General features: G+C 43.4%; 1 protein-coding gene across 1 annotated transcript; it reads left to right on the top strand.

Moving 5' to 3' along the window:
• Positions 1-7,311: 7,311 nt before the first annotated feature.
• gtsf1 (gametocyte specific factor 1) lies at positions 7,312-16,951 on the top strand (the record flags this gene model as incomplete). Its single annotated transcript, XM_084446154.1, has 8 exons — positions 7,312-7,327; positions 8,530-8,636; positions 8,759-8,885; positions 8,983-9,066; positions 9,260-9,326; positions 9,411-9,481; positions 16,531-16,595; positions 16,862-16,951. The coding sequence occupies 8 exons, from the start codon at positions 7,312-7,314 to the stop codon at positions 16,949-16,951; spliced, it is 627 nt and encodes a 208-aa protein (XP_084302280.1).
• Positions 16,952-24,545: the final 7,594 nt, after the last annotated feature.

Genomic DNA, 24,545 nt, shown 5'->3' with positions numbered 1-24,545 from the left:
CGTGTAAATACGTATCAATTTGTGACGAATAGATAGCAAACTGGTCTGTATCCCGCCGAAATCCCCCCAAATGTCACACAGCTCTAATAGCCTAAATATACCACGAATATGATTAAATTGCGCGTTTTAGTTTTTTTTTTGCTTAGTGGCAGTGGCGGGCTGATTGAGAGAGAAGGGTATCTCTGCAGGCCCGGAGACTTTCGAGGGGGCGGGCCAACTGTCAATCATTTTTTACTTTGGCCAATCACAGGCTGACAATCGTCTTGTCAATCAAAAACTCATTTCGCCTGAAACGGTTGTCAATCACTTTCTATTTGGCGAATCGCCTTTCTCTAAGGGCGTGGTAGAAATGACGCTATAGCTAGTTCGCTAGCTATTTACATTTGCTAGTTACGTAGCTAGCTAAGATAATTAATAACGTAGCTAGCTATCTACATTGACTTCGTTTGCTATAGTTAGCTTGCTAGTTACGTAGGCCTAATGCAATTTGTTATGGAGTTAGATTTACTGGATTACATGACTGTGTGTGAGAGATTATATTTTTAATGCAAATCATGTATCTTGAAAGACTTAATAAATCATGATGATAAAAGCCTTACCAAGACTCCCCTTGGTATTCTCTTAGTAGGCTTATGATCAATGCAATGGAGGCTTGTGGGTAGAGGCTAGCAATGGCCTACACTAGCCCAGTAGTCCAGGCATTTTATGAGACAAAAGGGGTCAATATGGAAAAAATTGCAACAGAAATTATTTCAACTGTTTTAGTGTCATAAATATGTTCTTTATAACATATCAAAAGTCCCCCAAAATCCCAGTGGTGGAAAGGAATGAAAAATGCAGATAAAGTATACCAATTTCCAATTTTTGCCTATGTAAAAGAAAAAGGTTTATGCATGTTTTCTTGTCTGATGTCCACACAACACTGTCCCCAATCAACCAGAAACTATATAGGATGCATCACAGTGCATATACAGAAATATATTTTTAATTCTATTGGCATTTGGTGAAGAGAAAAGGGGTGAATCTCACACATATTGCAACAGAAAATCTGACGTGTATTAATCAAATAGCTCAAGAGTCTAGAACCCTGGAGAGGACAGTCTACAACCCTGGAGAACAGTCTACAGCCCTGTAGAGAACAGTAGAACCCTGGAGAGGACAGTCTGAGACGTAGAACCGTCCATAGCAGAGCAGCCAGGTGCTAGAGGGTCCACTTCAGATACCTGTGGGAGAAAATCACACGCGCGTGCGCACACACACACACACACACACACACACACACACACACACGATTAGAGGGTCCACTTCAGGAGAGAAGAGAACATGAGCAGGATGATAATAATAATAATAATAATAATAACTTGCATTCATCATCATCTTCATCATCACATGCCGCCTGATGTGAATTTGCACACCCTGATCCTTTACAGCTGCTACATGCAACAGAACACTCAAGGCCATGTTTCTTGATTGTGCACCTCAGGCTGCTGCAGTCTGTCTTGCAGGTGCATCTGAAGACCTTAAGAAGTTCTTGTGGAGCTGGTGGTAAGTCCGTCTGGACAGGGACAAGCCTCCCATCATTCTCTGATTTTCAAATTTCCAAAAATTGGAAATTGGTATACTTTATCTGCATTTTTCATTACTTTCCACCACTGGGATTTTGGGGGACTTTTGATATGTTATAAAGAACATATGTATGACACTAAAACAGTTGAAATAATTTCTGTTTCAATTTTTTCCATATTGACCCCTTTTGTCTCATAAAATGCCTGGACTACTGGGCTAGTGTAGGCCATTGCTAGCCTCTACCATGGAGGTATAATATAACTGGAGACGGCATTGAAAATGGCTGCCTATTCATTTCAATGAAAGTTGCTCACCGGCGCATGAAGCCATTTGACGTAGTGGCCAAAGCCCAGTATTGCAAGTCACCTCACGGCATGCGGCCCAAGAACCTTATTTCCCATGTTAGTGGATGATGATAGATAGGGCTAGAAAAGGAAAACAAAATTTTTCTCGGTATCATTCAGCATCAGAGACCAATCTAATCAATATAAACTTTTAATTCAATGGGGTTTTGTTTGTTTTTGAAGCCACCAATACCTGTAACGAGCCCATTTGAAACATGTGCTGTGCACGAGCCTCGGGGACGCTGGTCGCGCGTTCGTGAGTCCTGCGAGCTCGGGAAAGCACGTGACCATAGGAAGACCCGCCCTACTCTGCCTCTGATTGGATAGGAAGTCATGTAATGACGTCGGCTAACATGCTTTGCTTTGAGCAATGAAGCTGCTACGATGATGCTAATCATAGATATGAACGTATGTCTATGATGCAAATGATCATGACATGTGGTTACTTTAGGACATCGTTGGAAAAGATCTAGAGGGTAAGTGGGTCAATGTTGAATAACTTAGCTAACATTATCTAATGTTACATTTCTTTATATTAACATCAACTATATTGATAGGCTAGCTATGCTAACGGTAGCTAATGCTAACGGCTTAGGGTTAACGTTAGTTAATGCTAACGTTACGTTCGGAGGTCTCATGTATTTCAATTTTAACATAATGTTGAGCATGATCAATGTGACATTGTTCATACATTGATTACAGTCTGTAATCTTGTCTGGCATTATTTAGCTATAATGGGCTGATGCTACTATAGCATTTGCCACATTATACATCAAATTAATCAAGCATAGTTAGTGTTATTACCTGAAGGCATTATTACCATTGCAAGTAAGCATGCCATGTATATGCCATGCCTGGAAATCAAATTAATAGTGTAATTCTTCCCCATCATAGCTCATTGTACACTGATATAATCATTCTCCTTGCCTTTGCTAATACTCATCTCTTTTATCAAACTTTGTGCTAGGAAAGAAATCTGGCTGTGATTCGGCGCTAGTGCTCATCCAGGCTGTTGTCATCTCCCGCCTGGACTCCTGCAACTCCCTACTTGCTGCCATCCTGCAACGTTGGCCATCAGACTCCTGGAGAAAGCTGCTGCTGACCTGGTGTTCAACAGCCCCATGCTCTATCACAAAACTTCCCTACTCCGTTCTCTGCACTGGCTCCCTGCGCTGTCCCATCCAGTTTAGGACTGTGGTTCAAGCCTACAGGGCAAATGAACAGCTCCCTCCGACCTCCAGGCTGTGGTCAAGCTCTGCTGCCTTGAGGTGATTGGTTCCCCAGTTGCTCCAAGCCCCCCTACGGCAGATTGGCGTGGCCATGGCTTTTTTCTGTCCTGGCCTCACAGTGGTGGGAACTGTCCACTGATGTCAGTACAGCAGAGTCGCTGCCCATCTTTCGCCGCATGCTGAAAATTCACCTGTTCAAGATGTGCCCTGGACCCTTACTTTTAACACCTATTTTATTTGTTCTTGTACTTTGTCTTTAGCAACAGGTTAAGCTCTTAGACGCTTGTTTAGAAAGGAGATGCACTTATGAGTTCTAGCGAGCAGTGGTACTGTAGTGAAGCTGCAGTGTCACTAATGAAAGACTAATGGGGTGCACCTGAACTGGGCCGCTGACAGAGGCTCTGATCACCCTCGGCTGGACTTGATTGCTGAGGGGTGGACTAAGAAAGCAGAGCCAGTCGGGCAGTCTGGGGAGCGGAGCTTCATTTCCGTCAGGGCAACTAGTCTGACGAAGCAATTGTTAACTTGCACTCACGGGAGAGGATAACATGCCTGTCTAGCCCAGCTTAAACTATGCGCCCATGTACCAGTGTGCCGACTCAGGGTGATATCTAGTGTGTTTGCAATTGAGTGTGCCTGCCTATACAGGGTGATCCAGTGTGGACTTGATTGATGTTGCACATGGGCGATTGGAACTAAACTAACCTTGCGTTGCATTTGTCTTTCTCTCTTTGGCTCTATCGTGTCCACTCTGCTGGCGCTGATGGATGGGTTGGACAGTCAAGGGGAGCCAGTGGTCCAGTTCCTGTTCATGCTTGGTTGTTGCCTACTCACCTTCCCATCTCCTGCATCACCTGCCACCTGTCTCCGCTCTGCCCAGCTGCACCTCATCCCTCATTACTCTTAGCATTAATACCAGTCAATTTCCCTTGGTTCTCTGTAAGATCATCCAGTCATCTACCAAGTCTGCTCAGCTCTTCTGTCTGCCATATTTTAAGTTGTTTATTGAAATTGAGTTAAAGTAGTTTGTATGGGTCAAGCATCCTCCAGTTTGTATGACTCAAGATCTGTTTACTGCCATGTATATGGTTCACACATACTAGAAATTTGACTAGGGTTAAGGCATACACTGGTGACATGTTTTTAATTGTTTTGTGATCACTGTCTTTGTGATATTTTCTGATGACCAAGCCTTTGATCTAAGCAGAGCCTTATCACATTATGGAGGAACCATGTCCCTTTCTTTTACCGATCCCTGAAAGCAAGACCTGTGAATGTCCTGAACAGTGTGGTGGCCACATTTGTTGGGAATTTGGGTGGAAATAGTGTTGAACATCATTGCATAGTTTGACTGCCATTTCATACCAACAATAAGAGAAAGTGGAGAAGTAGGCTATACCTAGAAAATACTATAGGTGTGCAATTCGTTTGTACAGTCTGGTAGTTAAATGGTTAAAAATAGGCAAGCAATAACATTGGAGGGAAATGTATACTGACACTGATTGTTTCAGAAATGGTCTGAGACAAAATAATGAAATGTTATACATCAGTATTGTGAAACACTGAACATATTTTAATGACTGACAAGGAGAGAGGAAACAGTACAAGTTAATCAATAATAACTAGGCTCACTATGAACAGTGTGTATTATTGGCTCTGTTCTGACATCAGTGCACAGTTCATTCCACCACTGTGAGGCCAGGACAGAAAAGAGCCATGGCCGTTACAATCTGCCGTAGGGGGGCTTGGAGCAACTGGGGAACAAATCACCTCAAGGCAGCAGAGCTTGACCACAGCCTGGAGGTCGGAGGGAGCTGTTCATTTGCCCTGTAGGCTTGAACCACAGTCCTAAACTGGATGGGACAGCGCAGGGAGCCAGTGCTGAGAACGGAGTAGGGAAGTTTTGTGGAAGAGCATGGGGCTGTTGAACACCAGGTCAGCAGCAGCTTTCTCCAGGAGTCTGATGGCCAACGCTGCAGGATGGCAGCAAGTAGGGAGTTGCAGGAGTCCAGGCGGGAGATGACAACAGCCTGGATGAGCACTAGCGCCGAATCACAGCCAGATTTCTTTCCTAGCACAAAGTTTGATAAAAGAGATGAGTATTAGCAAAGGCAAGGAGAATGATTATATCAGTGTACAATGAGCTATGATGGGGAAGAATTACACTATTAATTTGATTTCCAGGTATGGCATATACATGGCATGCTTACTTGCAATGGTAATAATGCCTTCAGGTAATAACACTAACTATGCTTGATTAATTTGATGTATAATGTGGCAAATGCTATAGTAGCATCAGCCCATTATAGCTAAATAATGCCAGACAAGATTACAGACTGTAATCAATGTATGAACAATGTCACATTGATCATGCTCAACATTATGTTAAAATTGAAATACATCAGACCTCCGAACGTAACGTTAGCATTAACTAACGTTAACCCTAAGCCGTTAGCATTAGCTACCGTTAGCATAGCTAGCCTATCAATATAGTTGATGTTAATATAAAGAAATGTAACATTAGATAATGTTAGCTAAGTTATTCAACATTGACCCACTTACCCTCTAGATCTTTTCCAACGATGTCCTAAAGTAACCACATGTCATGATCATTTGCATCATAGACATACGTTCATATCTATGATTAGCATGATCATAGCAGCTTCATTGCTAAAAGCTTAGCATGTTAGCCGACGTCATTACATGACTTCCTATCCAATCAGAGGCAGAGTAGGGCGGGTCTTCTTATGGTCACGTGCTTTCCCGAGCTCGCAGGACTCACGAACGCGCGACCAGCGTCCCCGAGGCTCGTGCACAGCACATGTTTCAAATGGGCTCGTTACAGGTATTGGTGGCTTCAAAAACAAACAAAACCCCATTGAATTAAAAGTTTATATTGATTAGATTGGTCTCTGATGCTGAATGATACCGAGAAAAATTTTGTTTTCCTTTTCTAGCCCTATCTATCATCATCCACTAACATGGGAAATAAGGTTCTTGGGCCGCATGCCGTGACGTGCCTTGCAATACCGGGCTTGGCCTGAAAGCCCATGGTGGCTTCAATGCGCCAAGCTGATCCTGGGGGCTTGGGCCTCTACCCACAAGCCTCCATTACATCAATCAATCAATCAATCAAAGCTTTATTTGTATAGCGCATTTCATACCCAGAGGCAACACAATGCGCTTTACAGAGAACAAGGGGGGATCTCAGCCCAGGACTGGTGTATGTCTGTGTGTGTGTGAGTGTGCCTGGGTCCAGGTAGAGGCAGGGGTCAGGGGTAGGGTGGGGGTAGGAAATTGATCATAAGCCTACTAAGAGAATACCAAGGGGAGTCTTGGTAAGGCTTTTATCATCATGATTTATTAAGTCTTTCAAGATACATGATTTGCATTAAAAATATCTCTCTCACACACAGTCATGTAATCCAGTAAATCTAACTCCATAACAAATTGCATTAGGCCTACGTAACTAGCAAGCTAACTATAGCAAACGAAGTCAATGTAGATAGCTAGCTACGTTATTAAGTAGCTTAGCTTGCTACGTAACTAGCAAATGTAAATAGCTAGCGAACTAGCTATAGCGTCATTTCTACCACGCCCTTAGAGAAAGGCGATTCGCCAAATAGAAAGTGATTGACAACCGTTTCAGGCGAAATTAGTTTTTGATTGAAAAGACGATTGTCAGCCTGTGATTGGCCAAAGTAAAAATTGATTGACAGTTGACCCGCCCCCTCGAAAGTCTCCGGCCTGCAGAGATACACGCTGATTGGCAGTGGTCACCACCTGATCCAAAAAGTTAGATTGGCATTCTTGATCAAGGTAGAAGTTACATGTGCGTGTCGCTGCCTGTAAGTAAAATCGTGGTGGGTGCACTTTTAACATAGAAAATTATGAACTAGCTAGCTAGCTTATTTTCAGTGGCATGGAGGTATGATGTTCAGTGTTTATATTTGAGGATTTTTTTTCATCAACCTTGCGAATATTTGGTGTATCTTGACGTAAGGATAGCAGTTCTAAATTCCTGAACTACTGAATTGCTTTTGTTCGTGTCATTCCTCCCTACACTACGTGTGGATAGCCGAAGACTTTCCTCAGAGACAAAGCCACCGAGAAGGATGTCAAGCATCAGATATGGTTCAAGTTGCAGCCCTGCTGTTGAAACATTTCAACACATGGAAGAAGAGACTGGTAAATTGGCCTCGTGACTCTAGCAAAAAGAAATACTAGCAGCTAGGGGTGGTTTAGGTCGGAAGTTAGCCTGTGATAGACAGTGATAAGACAGATGGTTCATTCAATCACCTGCCTGCATTTTTTGAAAGTGCCTGCCCTTTTCCAAACAGTTTGCAACTGGGCTTTCTCAAGTGGTTGTGTGAAACAACATTTCACATTTATTTTGGCACAGTGGTCAAGTTCTGTTTTGCAAGTCACGTGATGCCATACAGCCCCAAAAGACACGGGGAAAGAAACAACATTTTCTGGGTATCACTCAGTCAAAATTACTTAAATTATAAAGTTTGAAATCATTTGGTCAATTTTTAGAATCCACCAAAGAGCCGGAGTTTACAGCTGTTTCTTTCCCCATGTATGTCTGGCAGCGCCGCGCTGGTCTATGAGGAAAAAAGGAGAGGCCAAGTAAAAATACTGCACAGGTGCCGTGGGCATCGGAGCCAAGAAAAACATTATTACGCATGTACTGTGTGACCCACGGAAGTAGCCTATGTTCAAAATGTTTAATGTGCTGGGTGAGCAACTTTCATTGGAATTAATGGCTGGCCATCTTTCAACGCCGCATCCAGTTCTTTTCATACATTGTGACGGGGCGCCATCTTGTGAGGATGTTGGTTAGTTGGAGCCATAGATGTAGATTGGAGCTGAGTTGGAGGATGTTTTGTTTTTCTATTGTGATTATGGAAAACATTGCCATGGTAGGTTGTTGCTGCTGCATCAACAACTGCCATAGGAGGTCACAGCTTCGTTCAAGGATAAAACGTAAACGCGTGACGTAGGCCAAGGCCCAATCCCAACACCCCCGCCCCCCCCCCCCTTAACCCCAGCCCCTGGCCCCACATTTTGCACGTTCCCGTATAGGATAGTGTGTCCCATTACTTTTAGCTTCTAGGGCTAGGGGGCATATCGAGTACTAGTGGACGTTAAAACAGCCCTCCAAAACAATGGTTTTCAGATGCTGACTTGAAACCAAGGGGTAAAAATTCACAGTATTGGGATTGGGCCTAAGATACCTTCACATTCTTAAGAAGCAGCCAGACATTGCATGGCATATCAGCATTCTTTAAAGTTTCACTGTTTAAAACAATTCTTCCTCCAAAACCTTGCTTAAGCTGTCCTTATAATATGTAGCTTACAGTACACTTTCTCACCATTGTCCATAGATGGAGAAGATGGGAGTGACCCACACAAGATGCTCCAGTGTCCATATGACAAGAACCATAAGATCCGTGCTTGTCGCTTCCCCTACCATCTCATTAAGTGCAGAAAGGTTAGTGTTTGAAGAGGACTGTACAGTATTTGTCTACATGTTTTAGAACAAGTTTGACTTTGTGTTCCACACATTAATTAATACAAGTTGTTTAACTACCGTTCACATTTATACTCCCATAGAACCACCCAAAACTGGCCAGCGAATTGAAAACATGTCCTTTCAATGCCCGTCACCTGATGCCCAAGCATGAGATAAAACACCATATTGCCAACTGTGTGGACAGAAGCAATGTCAATACAGAGAATTGTAAGGATTGTCCTTCTTGTTGTAAAGATCTCTTCGTGTCCCCATGTTGAACACATGGCCAGTCTGGGTGAGTCTAACCAAGCGGTATGGTTTGCAGTGGGCAGTGCTGAGATGCATAGCAAGTGGAAGGTCCCTGTCAGCACCTGGACCAATCACAACACTGACGACGATTGGGATAAAGGTCAGCACTACTCATAGGAATTTGAGCATTGTTAACAAGGGTATGATTGTGAGAGCATTGTTAACACAAGGTTAAGATTGTGAGGTTGTTTTTGTTGTTGCAAGTAGTCTATGCAGAGTGTCCTACTGTACCTTTCAGTGATTTCCATACAGTTCATGGAATAGGTCCAGTTGTCTGTTTTTGTTTTTTACAGAAGCCGACGATGTTACCTCTACACCTTTTGTGTGGGGCGTATCCACCTCCCTTGCTAATCAGATCAGGTCAGATAATCTTTCTGAATATACAGGCCACATATTAAAACAGTTTATTGCTCTTTTCTGAGTTTCTAATGTGCTCCATTCCAGGCCTGAGCAAAGCACCACAAGCAGCTTTACACCTGGACTCCGCTGTCCAAGAACTCTGCCCTGGAAATTCTGTAAGTTTTGATTTGGTTAGTAAATGTAGCCTCTATGAAACAATGTGACAAATACATAGTATTGTAAATGCATAGTATTGTGGAATAATGTAACAAGAAAAGGTCAGTCTGTCAAATGTGTCTTTGTGCATTTTCAGAGAGAAAAGGACATGGCAGTCCAGTACCATTCAGTAACTGAATGTTCTATGATACTTTTTAAGCTTGGTGTCCTTAAAACCAATGCGGAGTAGACTGACTAAACTGTCTAACTGACTATAATACATGTGCAACAGTCTGTCGAGGGGCAGAGAAGCAAAATGGATATGGTGTTTTTTTTGTAGCCTGTATTAAAGATGTACTCGTTGCATTTTCCTGAAAGGCTATTGTGAGCATCATCACGGTCAATGTAGGCTACATTGAGGATATATTAGAGCCACAGGCCTGCCCCTGTAAACATCCTAGCTAGTTTGATTTAACCCAGTGTGGCAGCTGGGCACACCAGCTCTGAGCTACTCAGCTTCTCTGACAACAAGGATTTGCTCAAATGATGGCTCTGTTTGCCAAAGTGCTCTACGTTCTTGTCATATTTGCCTCTATTCAAACATGTTTTTGCTTGTAAAATGTTTCCTAATGTCAAGTATTTTAATTTTGTTTTAAGCATTATTGTTGGTAGCACCATTCACCTTTTCATTCACCAAGTTTGCTGAGCCAGCATGTTTACCTCGTAACACAGGGCACAATGTATCTGAAATGCATGTATTCAGATTGTTATCTAATAAGTAAAGGGAATGCCTGTTTCTGATATCTTTGTCATCATTACTGTTGCTGTCAGATGTGTCGTAGCTGATTTTTATATCACCGTTTTGTTGGCTGAATGAAACCAGCATGGATGGACAGCGCAGGGTGAGGGTAAGGTGGTAATGTTTAAGGACAGGTAATGTTTTCGGTGGCGTGTGTATATGTCTGTACTTCTGTCAGCAGGATAACGCAAAACCTATGTACCAAGGGTGTAGCATTTGCCACCTTAGAACCCGTTACATTTTGGAGCGGATCTGAATCATGGGTCGGGTCCATGAGCCATTTCTTGGTTTATTTGTTAGCAGGATTACGCGAAAACTACCAGACCGATTTTAATGAAACTCGGAGGAGGGGTGTAGTAAGGGCCAACTTATTGCTCATTAAATTCTTAGAGAGGATCCGAATCACGGGTCGGGTCCACAAGCCCTTTCTAGTTTAAACATACTTTTAGACTCGGCTTGCTCACTCAGCTGGCTCACTCCCAGGAACTTGTATGAGTCCACCATCTCAACCTCCTCCCCCTTGATAGTGATGGGGGCTGGAGGCTTCCTGTTCTTTCTGAAGTCCACCACCAGTTCCTTGGTCTTGCTGATGTTGAGTTGGAGCTGGCTCTCCTTAGACCATTCAACACATCTCCTGAGCACAGTCCAGGACTGTGGACTCCTGCATGTTGTGACCCCCCGAAATCTACGTCTATGAGTTGCTAAGATGGCAGCAGACAGGCTAATCCAGCACAAATTGGCTCATACGTGCCACTGCTTCAAGTACAAAAATGTTTTTTTTTTTTTTTTTAATTACAAAATTGTGCACAGCGTTTCTCACCCCCCGCGCCACACACACACGCACACACAAATGGGGGGGGGGGAGACACATCTCACTTCAAGATTTTATGAAAAGTTGGTCAAACCAATACTGCCACCATAAGCTATCCAAATTGGCATACTCTTTATTGGGATGGGTCTGGAAGCCAGGCTGCACGCAGTCAACAAGTGTGATGAAATAAATATATTAATGGAAGGCCTATTATGACAGCACTGACTGGACATAGACCTACTCTCTGGCCTCTGTGCGTATAGCATGACAACTATAATGCACCTGGAGTTTGGATTTCCTCGTGTGTGTGGATTTCCTCTTGCGGGCCCCTAATGGGGTGCTTGACCCTGAATGGCATTCATAACCCCACCATTCTCTGGGGTATGGGGTAATGAGCTGATGTCACTGAGGAAGTGTTGAGTTAACTACTCTCAGCAGGCGTCTTGCAGAAGGCAGTAGACCTATACTCTGACAGCACAGACAGCCTACACTTTTTCCACATCTCTGTCGAAAAAAATGTTTTTTGCACAAATGATAGATATATAGATGGATAGATAGTCATCGAAACACTAGCCAGTTGAGCTGTGAAGTTCCTGCCATCTGTGTCCCAATAATAAACCCTCTTTCAGAGTCACTTATCTCCACTAATATATTCAGGTTTTTACTTTTAATGAACTGTACATATTATTAGATTATAGCTCACCATTTTGAAGAACAGACCTTGAACAACACCACTCCACACACACACACACACACACACGTCATCATCATCACATGTGCATGGGGACACCACCTGTTGCTGCACCAGAATGATTTGTCCTGAGCAGCTGTTTGTTCCTGTATGCTGGTTGTTCTGCACTTCATTAACTGTTCCACCCATTTTGTTTCATGCTTGTTTGTCCATCTTAATGATGGGACACTGAGAGTAGAGAGCACTGGAGAAAGACTGCACCAGTTATTGCACAATACTCACTGTCAGAGCGGTTATGGAATGCTGACTTCAACTAATTATCTGAATCCATCATGCTGCTCGTGGTACTTTCCATCCAGACGAGATGGAAGAAGAACAGACAAATAGAGTGGATAGCAGCTCCATAGTTTATTCTGTGATATAAGTAGTGTGCTGTGGTCTGATGTACAGCCAGACAGGCAGCAAGAGCTCACTCGTAAAATGTACATTTATCCACTCTGTTTTTCCTTACATTTCTTAACATAGATAATATTATGAACTTTGATAATCCCTGTAGGAGGAAATTTGGATGTTTTAGCAGTGGGAAATTACAGTAAATTTTGGAATGCAGAATATGCATACCGATAGTAGCAAATAAACATAAAAGAGAACAAGGAATATATCCATACGTACATACACAGCATGTTTAAAATATTGAATACACACATACATACATACATACATACATACATACATGCACATCTCCACAACACTCAGGAAGGTTCAGACTGTTATAGAGTCTGATGGCTGCTGGCACAAAGGAGAGCCTGAACCGCTCTGTTTTGCACCTAGGTGGGATGAGCCTGTGGCTGAAGGTGCTCCCCATTTGCCACAGCTCGTCATAGAGGGGGGGTGAGAGGGGTTGTCTAGGATAGACTTCAGTTTGTCCCTCATCCTCCTCTCCACCACAGTCTCCAGGCTGTCCAGTTGTCGCCCCACAACAGAGCCGTCCCTCCTCACCAGCCTGTTCAGCTTGTTTGTCTCCCCAGACCTGGTGCTGCCTCCCCAGCAGGTGACAGCAAAGAGCAGTGTGCTGGCGACCACAGACTGGCAGAACATCCGCAGCAGCCTCATCACATCCACAGCAACTAGTTAGTAAATTATAAGTATTATTACATTCAGGGGGGAAAAAAGGCCCAAATTATAATTTGATTAATTTAGTTAATTTCTAATTGGTATGGCTAGGCTTTCCGTGTATAGGCTACAAAAAATATTTTAATCAAAAGTTGTATAATGTGTCATAAAAAACAATTACATATTGCACAATACACAGTGCACAAAATCTATTCTCTTTGTTCCTTGTACAGCACAGGGGTTGAGTTGGAGGTTTTGGGGAAGCATTAAACATCCAACTTTGATATCTAGCTGAAATTTTAGCACCTGTGAATTGGTTGCTGCTAGTTTACAGTGTGTTTTACTGTAGGCTATGTTCACATTGTTCAGCTCTGGCAATCATCCATAAACACCATGGGCCTCATTTATCATTGATCAAAAACTCGATGGGAAATATTGTGTATATATCTCACAATATTTCCCATCGAGTTTTGGCATGATACATCACATTATTTGTGGAGAAAAGCAAGTACAAAAATAAGGTGTAAATGAAAAAGGGTGTATCCACATGATAAATGAGGCCCCATGTGTTGGATTTCGTAGAGAACGCTTGAGATTCAACTGGGTAGATTGTGTGAATCTGTCAAATGAGATCACCCCATGACACGTTACTCAATCATCTGTGCTAATCCTGGCACCGGCTCTTCTCTGACAGCTCACACATTTATTTTAATTCAAGCTGTAAATTATTTCCCCAGTCTGGAGAGACAGATGATACTGTTTGTGATGTAGCCAGGGAGCACTTTCCGAGCAAATGACTGATGATGTCAGATGTCGCTAACACTGTATTTGAAGGGATGTGCATTAGACTGACATTACTCTGTCATGACAATGACATGACACATGAAGCAATCTTTATGAATGTTTATGACTATTGTCATTAAGTGTCATTTGGTCAATTATGTAATTTTTAATGCAAAGTTGACATTGTTTGAGTTGTCTTTGTTATGATAACTTGACATTAACCAAGACATAACCTGTTTTAAATGTGACATATTAGGCCTAATTATCAAACTTAAAGAAACTAGCTTCATGGGTTATCATTACTGTATATTAAACTGTCATGTGTGGTTGAGTTTGACAGTGGCTGTCATGAGACCATGATCATGTCATGAATAATGTCCTTGACCACAACTACAGTGGTACAATTTGATATTGTCATAAAGATTGCATTGCATTGTACTGTGTGACAAAGCTAGCCATGCCTTGTGCACATACAGTAAGGCTTTTATTGCTTTTATTGCATTGCTGAGAGCAAAATACTTAGTACTAAGTCTTCGTTTATTTGAGCAAAACTGCAGACATGTCTTCTCTAAGCAGTCATAAACCCCAGGTTTATATAGAGGCTTGCTTTGTTGAGTCAATCTGACACACTTAAATCAATTAACAAAACAACAACCTCAATTGATGCACCTGAGGTAATTAATAAAACCAATCACAAACAAGACAATGAATTGAACAAATAGCTGAATGGGTTGGGACTGATAAGCGCTATTGTTAAGTTTGAATGAAATTAAGATGAATGAAATGACATAATACATAGAAATACATCTACTCAAAATAAGACATATATACTAAAAATAGAGTCCAATGTCTCAAATGAAGGATACTGTCAAATGATTTTATAACAGCGTCATTCCATTCCATTCCATTGACCTCAACTACAAATTTTGACTTGGAATTATTCATGAAACGTTATAAAATCTTTTAACACTATAATATAACGTAATAACATCTTTATGATAAGATCAAATTGCCCCACTGTAGTTGAAGTCAAGGAAATTATTCATTATTCGGTTAGAAAAGAATTTGACAGTGGAATAACAGTGATTTTCTTATGACTAGTCCAAATTGTACCACTGTAGTTGAGGTCAAGGGAAACATTCATGACATCATTTTAATGGTCTCATGACAGCCAATGTCAAACTCAACCACATATTGTATGACAGTTTAATGTAATGATAATCCATAAAGCTAAATAGTTTCTTTAAGTTTGATAATTAGGCTGTTATGGCCTGTTAAGGCATGGCAGGAGTAGAACCCAAATGCAGGACGATGGAGGCAGGTGGAGCAGGTTCAGCATTTAATCAAAGTAACATCCAAAAGGTACATGAAAAACTGAGGTACATGCAACACGACATAAACAAAAACAATGATTGGACAAGAGAACAAAGGAACAGGGCTAGTATATAAAGCAAGAGGGGCCTAACGAGGGAAGGAGGTGCAGGTGAGACTAATCAGGACGAATGACAGGTGCAGGCAATCACACAGAAACAAGGGCAGGGAACTGAATGGTTAACTGAATCAACAAGGGGAATGGAGAACAGTCAACAGGGCGGAACATGGCAGGCCTGCTACTGTATGTCAGGTTGTCATCTTGGTTATGAATCGGTTGTCATACAAGACAGCTCAAACAATGTCAACGTCAGTGTCAATACAATGGCCACGCCAAGTGTATTTTTAAAGGCCCATCATCTAAGATTTATTAGCTGGCAAATGACATATCTACTTTTCCATGTCCTGCTAAAACAAATCATAAACAACCACTCTACAGTAATTGTCTGCTTTCTTGAAAAGCAGCATACAGAGTTTGTGAGCAGGTTGTCCACTGGATGGCAGTATGAGCAAGTGGCTGGACGGGACAACTTGCAAGCGGGCTCGTCATCATTCACATCAGACATTAAGCTTTTGTACTTGTCTGAGCTAATGACAACAAAGTTAGGTGACCTGTCAATAGGATTGTTTTTTTTTTTAAACATACACACAGCAGTAGTGGACTGTAATAGATATGACAACAGTCATAAACACTAGTGCTGTTGGTACCCATGTTCTACCAGTGTTTAGACCTGCTGTAGGCTATAGCACGTCATCAAACAAATAATAACTTTGTTATGCCAAGATGAAATATTATAGGCTCTTTTTATAGATAACTCGTTCAAATCTGTAATTAGAATTAAAGGGTGAATGTTGATAAAGCTCTTTCTGCTGAAAATGTACTGTTGAACTCCCAACTCAGTACTGTATTCATCATGGACATTATAGGCCGACAACTGAAATAATGTGCTCTCTCTTCTAGCTTGGCTTTTGTTGCACTCTGGTACAAAACAGATTCTCTGTCATTGTTCTGGGAGTTGCAAGAATGCCTCTATTGAGCTCTCTCCCACTCTCACATTCTTCCTCCATCCACTGCCCACACAGCCTGGGTCACACAACTGGGTCCATGTAGACATGAGAAGGATCCAAAAGTGGTTTCATTTTGAGGCCCAGATCTACTGACGTCATCACTGTACTAATTAGCTTTTGGTCTGAATATGCAGATGCAGGCTTGCAAGATATGGTTTGCAACTGAAAGTTGTGTCATGATGGGGAATATCTCGAATCGGTCATAACCAAGAAGTGTAAATAGGTGTTTATCAGTCTCATACATACTTCCACTTTGCCGTATGGGTAGGTTGGTTTCGTCCTCTCTCCCCAGGCTTGGGGCCGAGGGACTATCCTTAGGAGCCACGTCACCGTTTCGTCGTCCACGACCGTGGCCACACATTCCGTTGGGTGTCCGATATATCGGACAGTCCTAGATCACATGGTCTGCGGATGCTTAGCTCCATCTGTGCAGCGATGATGATGCCGGTCCAGAGACGGTTAAGCCTCATCCACGCCGGTCTGGGTAAGTCCATCCCGGTAGGGGAAGGACTGGCGGCCAGGATAGAGTCTGGAGGTGTTCGCCTCCCACTCCGCACGCCAGGTGTAGTCCGCCCATCCTGCCTCACTGATGTTAAGATCTCAACATTACTGTAGGAGATCCCGTGCGGCAGGCACAAAAGGGTGTCTCGACTTGAGACGCCGGGGAGGCTCCACTGTTGCAGTGAGCTTGTCGTGGAGCAGGTGGTTAGGCTCCACAGCCTGGCAGGGGACACGTGCTGTGGTTCCTGTGTGGCGGAGGCCAGCGGGCTGGATGCCTGCAAGGAGTGGGACGCAAGCATCCTATCATGATGCGCAAGGCTTCGCTGATAGGTGGATCGATGAGGCGCGTGTGAGCACTGCGGCACCACACCGGTGCGCAATATTCACTGGTGGAGTAGACCAGGGCTAGGGCTGCCGTACGCAATGTTTTTGCCCCGGCGCCCCAGCCTGATCGGTCCATTCGCGTCATCAATGCCACACTAGCTGTAAACTTCTTGCGCCGTGACTCGAGGTGTCGGCAGAACATGAGCGACCTGTCCAATGTCACGCCGAGATAGGTTGGTTCGGCGCAGCATGCCAGGAGTGTTCCATCGATGTGTATTCAGAGCTCACGTTTGGCTTCCTTGTTGTTAAGGTGGAAGGCCGCAGACACCGTCTTTGCCTCGCTGAGCTTCAATCTCCATTTCCGGAGGTATGCTGCTAGTGTCTGCATGTCCTGGATCAGGGTCTCCTCCACGGCCTGCCAGTCTCCAGTGGAGTGCACCGGTGCGAGGTCATCTGTATAGGCATACTACCTGGAGACTGTGTTTGGCAGGTTGTAGGTGTAGATGTTATAAAGGCGAGGGGCCAGGACAGATCCCTGGGGACGCCATTCTAAAGGCGTCGCAACCTGCTTCGTTGTCCGCTACCGGTGGTAAGGGTAAAGCTGTGGTTTCGGACAAGCTCCATGACCCATGTGCCTGTCTGGCAGCAGGCGGAGCAGCTTGCAGGTGAGGCCGCGGTGCCATACAGTGTCGTAGACAGCCGTCAGGTCTATAAAGACGACTCTGGCCTTATTTTTGGCCGAAAAGCTGTCCTCAATGTCTTTAGTCATCAAAGTGATGATCTCCCACGTCGGAACCCTGCCTGCTCCTGTGGGAGCAGCGGGTCGATGATTGGTTCGACGCAAGTGTAGATGAGGCGCTCGTGGATCTTGAAGGGGCTACATAGCAGAGAGATGGGGCGATAACTCTTGGGGTCCCCTTCAGGCTTGTTCGGCTTAGGGATCGCGACAACTAGGGCTCTTCTCCAGATTTTGGGAATCTTGAGTTAGCGCAAGCAGGAAGAAAGGAATGTTCTTAACCAAAACTTCAAGGCAGGCGTGGCATGGAGTATAAGCTCTGGGCAGATTCAGGCCCCGGAGCTTTCCCTGGCTTTACATCCTGGAAGACAGCAGCGAACTCACCAGAGAAATTACCCCTGTTAGGAGTTGTGGCCTTCCAGAAGTCAGACACTTCTTTTGCCACAAGATGTGATGATTCATGGTCTTTGCCCTTGTATGTCCCACTTGACATGGTCATACATACAGTATATAAGAACAATGTGTTCATTAAGGATTTTTAGGACTTGGTGGTCAATCAACGATGAAGCGGTGGAACACTTACAACTCCCTTTGCCCTTTGACAGTGCTGCTGTCAAGGTGGACCAGAGGCATGCTTTTTTTTCTCTCCAAGTCTGGGACAATAGCCATTACAGACTAACACACACACACACACACACACATACACACACACATGCACACACATACTGCTGTTGGCTGTCTTTGACGACTTTTAGAAGAATTTCCCCTTGGGTACTCAGAACACTGGCCCAGTTGCAACTCGTGCAATAAATAGTGGCGTTATTGTCTCAAAGTTTCCTGGACCTGCTCAGGGTCACCGTCCAAAGGAGTTATTGAGATTCAAATCATGGGGACTTTACAGAAAGTGTTGTGTTTATCTTATTTAATTTCTGTGAGTGCCCAGTGGGAAGTCCCAAAACAACACAAGCTTTTAGCGTTGAGAGATTCTTCACATCAAAGTAAGATATAGACCTAGTATTCAGTTGGAAATTGACAAAATATGTTGTGCATGCTTGGTCTCTGTTCAAAATACATTGCATTCCTCATGTGAGGACAGCACTGTCGCCATCTGTTTCAATGTTAAATCCAATCTGAAAACTGCTCTCACGACATCCAGAGAAAGGTATGGCGACCAGATGAAGGCAAAGAACCATTATACCATTCTAAACACTGTGGAAATAATCATCTGGATAGCACTTCCAAGAGTTGAGAGAAAGTGATATACACCATCAATGGAGTGAGAACAGTTATTCATGTACCAAGTATATGAATATTCAGTGAAGAGTGAGGATTCAAGGATGTTTAATTTCTCATATGTACAAGATGCAGGTACCATGTATAATGAAATGCTCAACCCACGTCATCTGGCTGAGTGAGTTGAAGCTCTGACATCAGTGGCAGCAATCATGGGATCTGAAACCAGACGGAAAAACTGTGACAACAGCTCAGAAACCACACATCAGTCAGGCAACCTTTCTGTCTCACTTCCCCTATTCCCCTGTGTGTCAGGTTAGAACAAATGACTTATTGCATCAGTTCATTATCATTCTGTGTTGAATCCCCCCACCGCCACTTTCACTGTCGTCATAATCTTGTCACCTCCCTCTCCTGGGATCATACTTTCCCTGAGGTATCTCTTCATGATCACAGATGGCTTAACTCATCCCACAACCCAGCTAGAAACTCTCTTTCAGGTGTGTGGGATGGTAGGGTAGGCTCTTGAAAGTGTAGTAATTTGGCCTGTTTTTGAATCAATGTTCTGTAACAGAGCTGTATAATTGCATGGACAAAATCTGAAGTGTTCTTGCACTGAGAATGTGCATGTTTACAGTGAATATTTTTTAATTCCTGAGGAATTAAATCAGTGCCGATGAGGTTCACTATATGCATGCACATTCCCAGTGCAAGATTCCAATCATATCCTTACCAGAACACTAACGGTGTCAGGGAGCATATTACCGCTGTAATCTGTTTTACATTCATGCTGTACTTTATACACACAGCCATTACTGGCATGGACACAATGACCTGTAATAGAAAGTGCACCAGCGCACAGGGTTTCTAAAGCATTGCAAACACAATAAATGTCCGGGAACACAGTGTAGTATCTTGGGCTCCCATCCTCTCTCAGCTTTCCGGGTGCTGGTTCTTGGAAAACCACTGGTGAGTCAACATCCTTTCCCCGCATGGACAAACAGAGTAGCTGGCTGGCTATAACACACAGTGTTCCTGACACACAGTCACAACTCTTTCCATAGTGTGTCCATATCTGAGTCTCTGTCCACCTAGAGCTAGTTTACATTGCTCTGGAATTAAGGGGGATTAAGATATTGAGGGTTGTCTACACTGCACTGGCTACTGTGCTGCAGTACTGCACTATACTGTAATGTAATGTGATGTACTGTACTCTACTGTAATGTAATGTACTCCACTGTGGTGTAATGTACTGTACTCTACTGTAATGTGCTGTACACATTTGTTTGTATTTGTTTCAACACCCTCCTTGTAGTCTAGAACAGCCTGAACCCTATCACTTCCTTCCACTGGAGACAGGAAAGGTGCTACTGTCGTTACTTCCTCTCCTCTGTCTCTAGCTGAGTCTGTGGTCTTTGAAAAAAGATATGAAATATAGCCAAGCATTCACAGATCTCCAGAGATGTCAAGTCCTGTCTTGTTCTTCTTCTAGAATCTATAGACTAATAGAAATGCTTCAAACAAAACACACTGAAGTGAAACGTCTCTCAACAAAGGCACAATAACTGAGAGATTTCAGTCTAAACCACTGAGAGCTGAATTAGCCAATCGTCACTGATGAAACAGTTTTCATCACATCGAGGTAAACAGGAAATTTATATGAATATACATTCTTTTTTTTGGGGGGGGGGGGGCTTCAAACTGGTAGAATACGTCCAGCAAGATCTTTCACCTTAAGTCATTTCCTGCTATTGTATGTGAGGACATTTTCTTAATCTAAAATTTGGCCTTTGTGTAATACAGACAAACACTGTCCTCACGTGCACAGCTGCTGGATAAGTATTAATGGGTTACTAATGGCAACAGCAATTGCAGAAGTTTTTTTTTACCAGGTTCAAATTCAGTCATCTCCCTCTTTGTGTCACAAGTCTGGTCTTGGTCTGTTACAGCTCAGCTGGATTTTTTGAAATATAAAATGTGAATGTGGCACAGTTCTTGAGTGAGAGGAGGATATGGAGGGGGAGAGAGGACATCGGCAGCTGGATATCAAACATTTCTGTCAGCAAACATTGTAAAATCATCACAGCCACCTGTGCCTACATCTGAAAACAAACAATAGATTGCACTTCCTACTTACGAGCGAATTCAATCTGGATGTAGACCACAAATGAAAAAGTCAGGTTACTTGTTTGTCAAGCTTACTCTCCTGCCTTGTCATATGGAATGAAATGCTGGTCAGGGGACATTATGGATCCCTGCAGGCTGGATTCAGACTGAACCACTTGCAGCTGTTGTGTTTTCTCTCCGACTTAATCTCAGAGATCAGCTTAACAGTCAAGCCTGGTGAACTGCTGAGCGGTGTAGGGAAATAGGGGCAAATTCATAAACAGATGCATTGACACCTGTCACCCCCTTGGGAGGGAAGTGCGTTTGTGTGCATAGATGTGTGTACATTCTGGGTAATAATTTACTGTCCTGCTTTGCATCTTGAGGGCAAGTCATACATTAATCTACTGTATTCGAATGAGCCATAGCAGAGATGATGAAAGCAAACAGCCACCAACTGAAAATACCCCAAAACCGTCACATGCATAGGAAAACAAACATTGGCAGTCAATGGTTTGGCCTGGAGGGCTAATCAGTTATCTTGACAAGCATCTTTTTCAACCCTCAGATACTATTGTTCTATTTGCTGCACTAAACCCACATGCAGAAATACATCACTTCCTCTGAAGCTATAGTAGTTTGACACCTTTTACCACAACGAAGGTGGCATCTCTCCCCACGCAAGGGAGCCATATAAACCTTGGCTTGTATCAAGTGATTGTTATAGAAAATGCGTAAAGCAGGCCTCCACATCACAGAGCAGCTTTTAAAGATTGGCGGGTCTCAATATATTGGGGAATGAACTGATACTTATTCTAATGACAGGGTTCTAATGGCTGGTTCCTCTGCAGAAACACTCCTTGAAAGAACTCTCATTTGTCCCATCAGGCATGAGGTTGGACATACCGGGACAGTGGTGCTGTATACATGTTTGATTATATGTCCTCCTCCTATATCTGTCGTTGCATTCACACCTGTCAAGTTGTGAGCCACAAGTGTCCATTCTAGCAATGCACTTGTCCCCTGCATCTGTTTTGCATTCTTGCTCTCTCTCTCTCTCTAAACACAGATGCAATGCAAGTGTTTTTGGGGTTGTTGTCAACTTGAGTCCTTTATTTGAGATATCCGGCCCAATGTTCACCCACATCCTGTCTGCCTACATAGCAGAACCACACATCTCTTATCTTGGAGACAGATGCAAACAAATATTCTGAAATCCTTTGTAAGAATATTTTACACTCTAAAACATTCTCTTCCACTGTTTATTTTCATTGAAACTCATGATACATTTCCCTCAACACATGACTTTCCTTCTGATGTGACATCAGTCAGACCACCCTGGGTTTGACTCCAGGACTGAGCTATGAGGAGCATATCTGCTCATTTTAACACAGATGCATGTATCTATTTAGCTAAAGGCCTGAACTCTAACGATCCATCACTGTTCATGGCACTCGGTACCCTGGTCAGGCCTGTGAGAGAACTTTGTGATCTAAGCAGCCGTAACAAAGAGCCTTACTGTGTGTGGAACCTCACCCATAGCAACACAAGAGCCTCACTGTGGAACCTCACCCACTTCCTCTTTTCAGAGTTCCTCATTGACAGGGAATCATGTTACAACCCATTGACCACAAACCTACCTTTCTCTGTTGGCTGAAATATTCAGACATATTTCCACACTCCTCAGAAATGGTGGCCCAACACAATCTCCGGATTGAACTTTGGTTCTCTTTTTCTCCTAATTGACCTGCTACTGGCATGACCACATTATTTAAGCAACATTTCCTATTTGACTACACAACATCCACTTGTATGGCAGTGGAAATGTTCAAAAAGAACTGAGGACTAAACAGAGCCACACTCAAATGACTCCAAAGCTGACACTGGCCTCCTCTCCTGGCTCATGAAGAGACTAACTATCCACCCAAACAAATACAGCACTTAGGCTTAAAATAAGCAGTGGGGCACTAACAGTAGGGTGATGTGCAAACATCAACATATTCGTCCTCTGACCAGACACGCCCCCTCACCCCCCCACCCCATGTCTTACCTCCCACTGTGTTAATTACCCAGGACTAACGACATGCTCTTTGTTTTGGCCCTTTGTGAGATGGCCCATTCACACATTCTGCTTGGGTCATCGCCATCTTGTCCAATTACCCCCTTGTTATCCATTCAGACTATGTGAAAGGCCCATTCGCTATAAAAGCACCACCAAATGTGCACAGTAAAAAGCACCACCAAACACGCACAGTAAAAAGCACCACCAAACGTGCACAATAATCCCTTACGTCATCTTGGATTGCACCTCCTCCCTCCCTCGTGCACTACAGCAGAGGGGGTCTGAGTGGGTCCTGGACTCCCGGGCAGGAGCACATGGCTAGGATGCCATTGCTCACCAGCCTCAGCAGTCGTGACGCAACTGTGAATGGACGGCAGAGGACAAAAGGGATTGGAGAGTAGAGAGTGAGAGCAGAGTGACCACCATGACCTCACGGGTCAGCTGTGACCCTGGTATGAAAAGCTCCATGGCACACTCTACCGCCCCCCCCCCACCCCCCGGGGCATTGGAGCCCGCTCCATGGGAATGTGGGAACTTGGAATCGGAGGGTTCAGCAGAGAGAAGGCGGTCAGGTTTGGAATGCCCAGTCATTCCTTTCTCCGCACATTCCTCTGCATTCTCCCCAAACAACAAACTGTGTCAGACCAAATACAACAGCCTCCATTCTGAATGCCTCCAGCAATCAGAGCCTCAGAATCAGGGGAATGTTAGGACCGCACCATGATCACCGCCACCACCACCATTATCACCACCCTTCTGTCTCACACATCACATTATTTCAGACACTAATGAGGGTTATGAAAGGACAGGGCTAGATAATGAGGATGCATCACAGATGAACAAATAATACTTTTTTTAATAAGTTTGAGCTTGTTTAACTTGTCTTAAAATGTGAGTGAATTGAAGCATCTAAGGTCAGCTGACTAAATAGCTGACCCAGTCACAGTGCATCCCAAAAAACAAAGTCTTCATTATATATGTAAGCCTACTACAGTATTCCAAGACAAAAATAAGCAAGGCAAATCAAAAATGCCACATATTTATTCTTAGATGATTCTGGCAAGACAAAGGAACAATCTGTATTTTTCAAAATACAAAAAAAACTGTAACAAATTGGTCCCTTACTAAATTATGTCTTGCATAAAACTCACACTGGCATTTATTTCACTGTGAAACGAACTCAAAAAGAAAAATTCCTTCATTCTGTACATGAGGCAAAATAAATAAATAACTTACAGAACAATAAAGAAACGGTAACAAATGTACAGGTGTCAAACCCTATCACACAGTGTGCTGCAGAACTTGGTTGGAGGTTCTGTCTGGTCCATGTCTAGTCGCTTTAAACATGATGCAGTGCACCAGATGTTAGATCGCACTCTCTTTGGCACTGTTTGCAATCTTTGGGAAATAGTTCTGAAAGTGACAGTCAGTTCTTCGGGTTGAATTCTCTTGGTCGTCGGACGTCGTTCTTTCTTTGGTTTGTCCC

This window comes from Borostomias antarcticus (genome assembly GCF_949987555.1).
Source record: "Borostomias antarcticus genome assembly, chromosome: 11".
NCBI lineage: Eukaryota > Metazoa > Chordata > Actinopteri > Stomiiformes > Stomiidae > Borostomias > Borostomias antarcticus.
The sequence above is the reverse complement of the archived record's forward strand: the minus strand, read 5'-3'. Positions and strand labels throughout refer to the sequence as shown.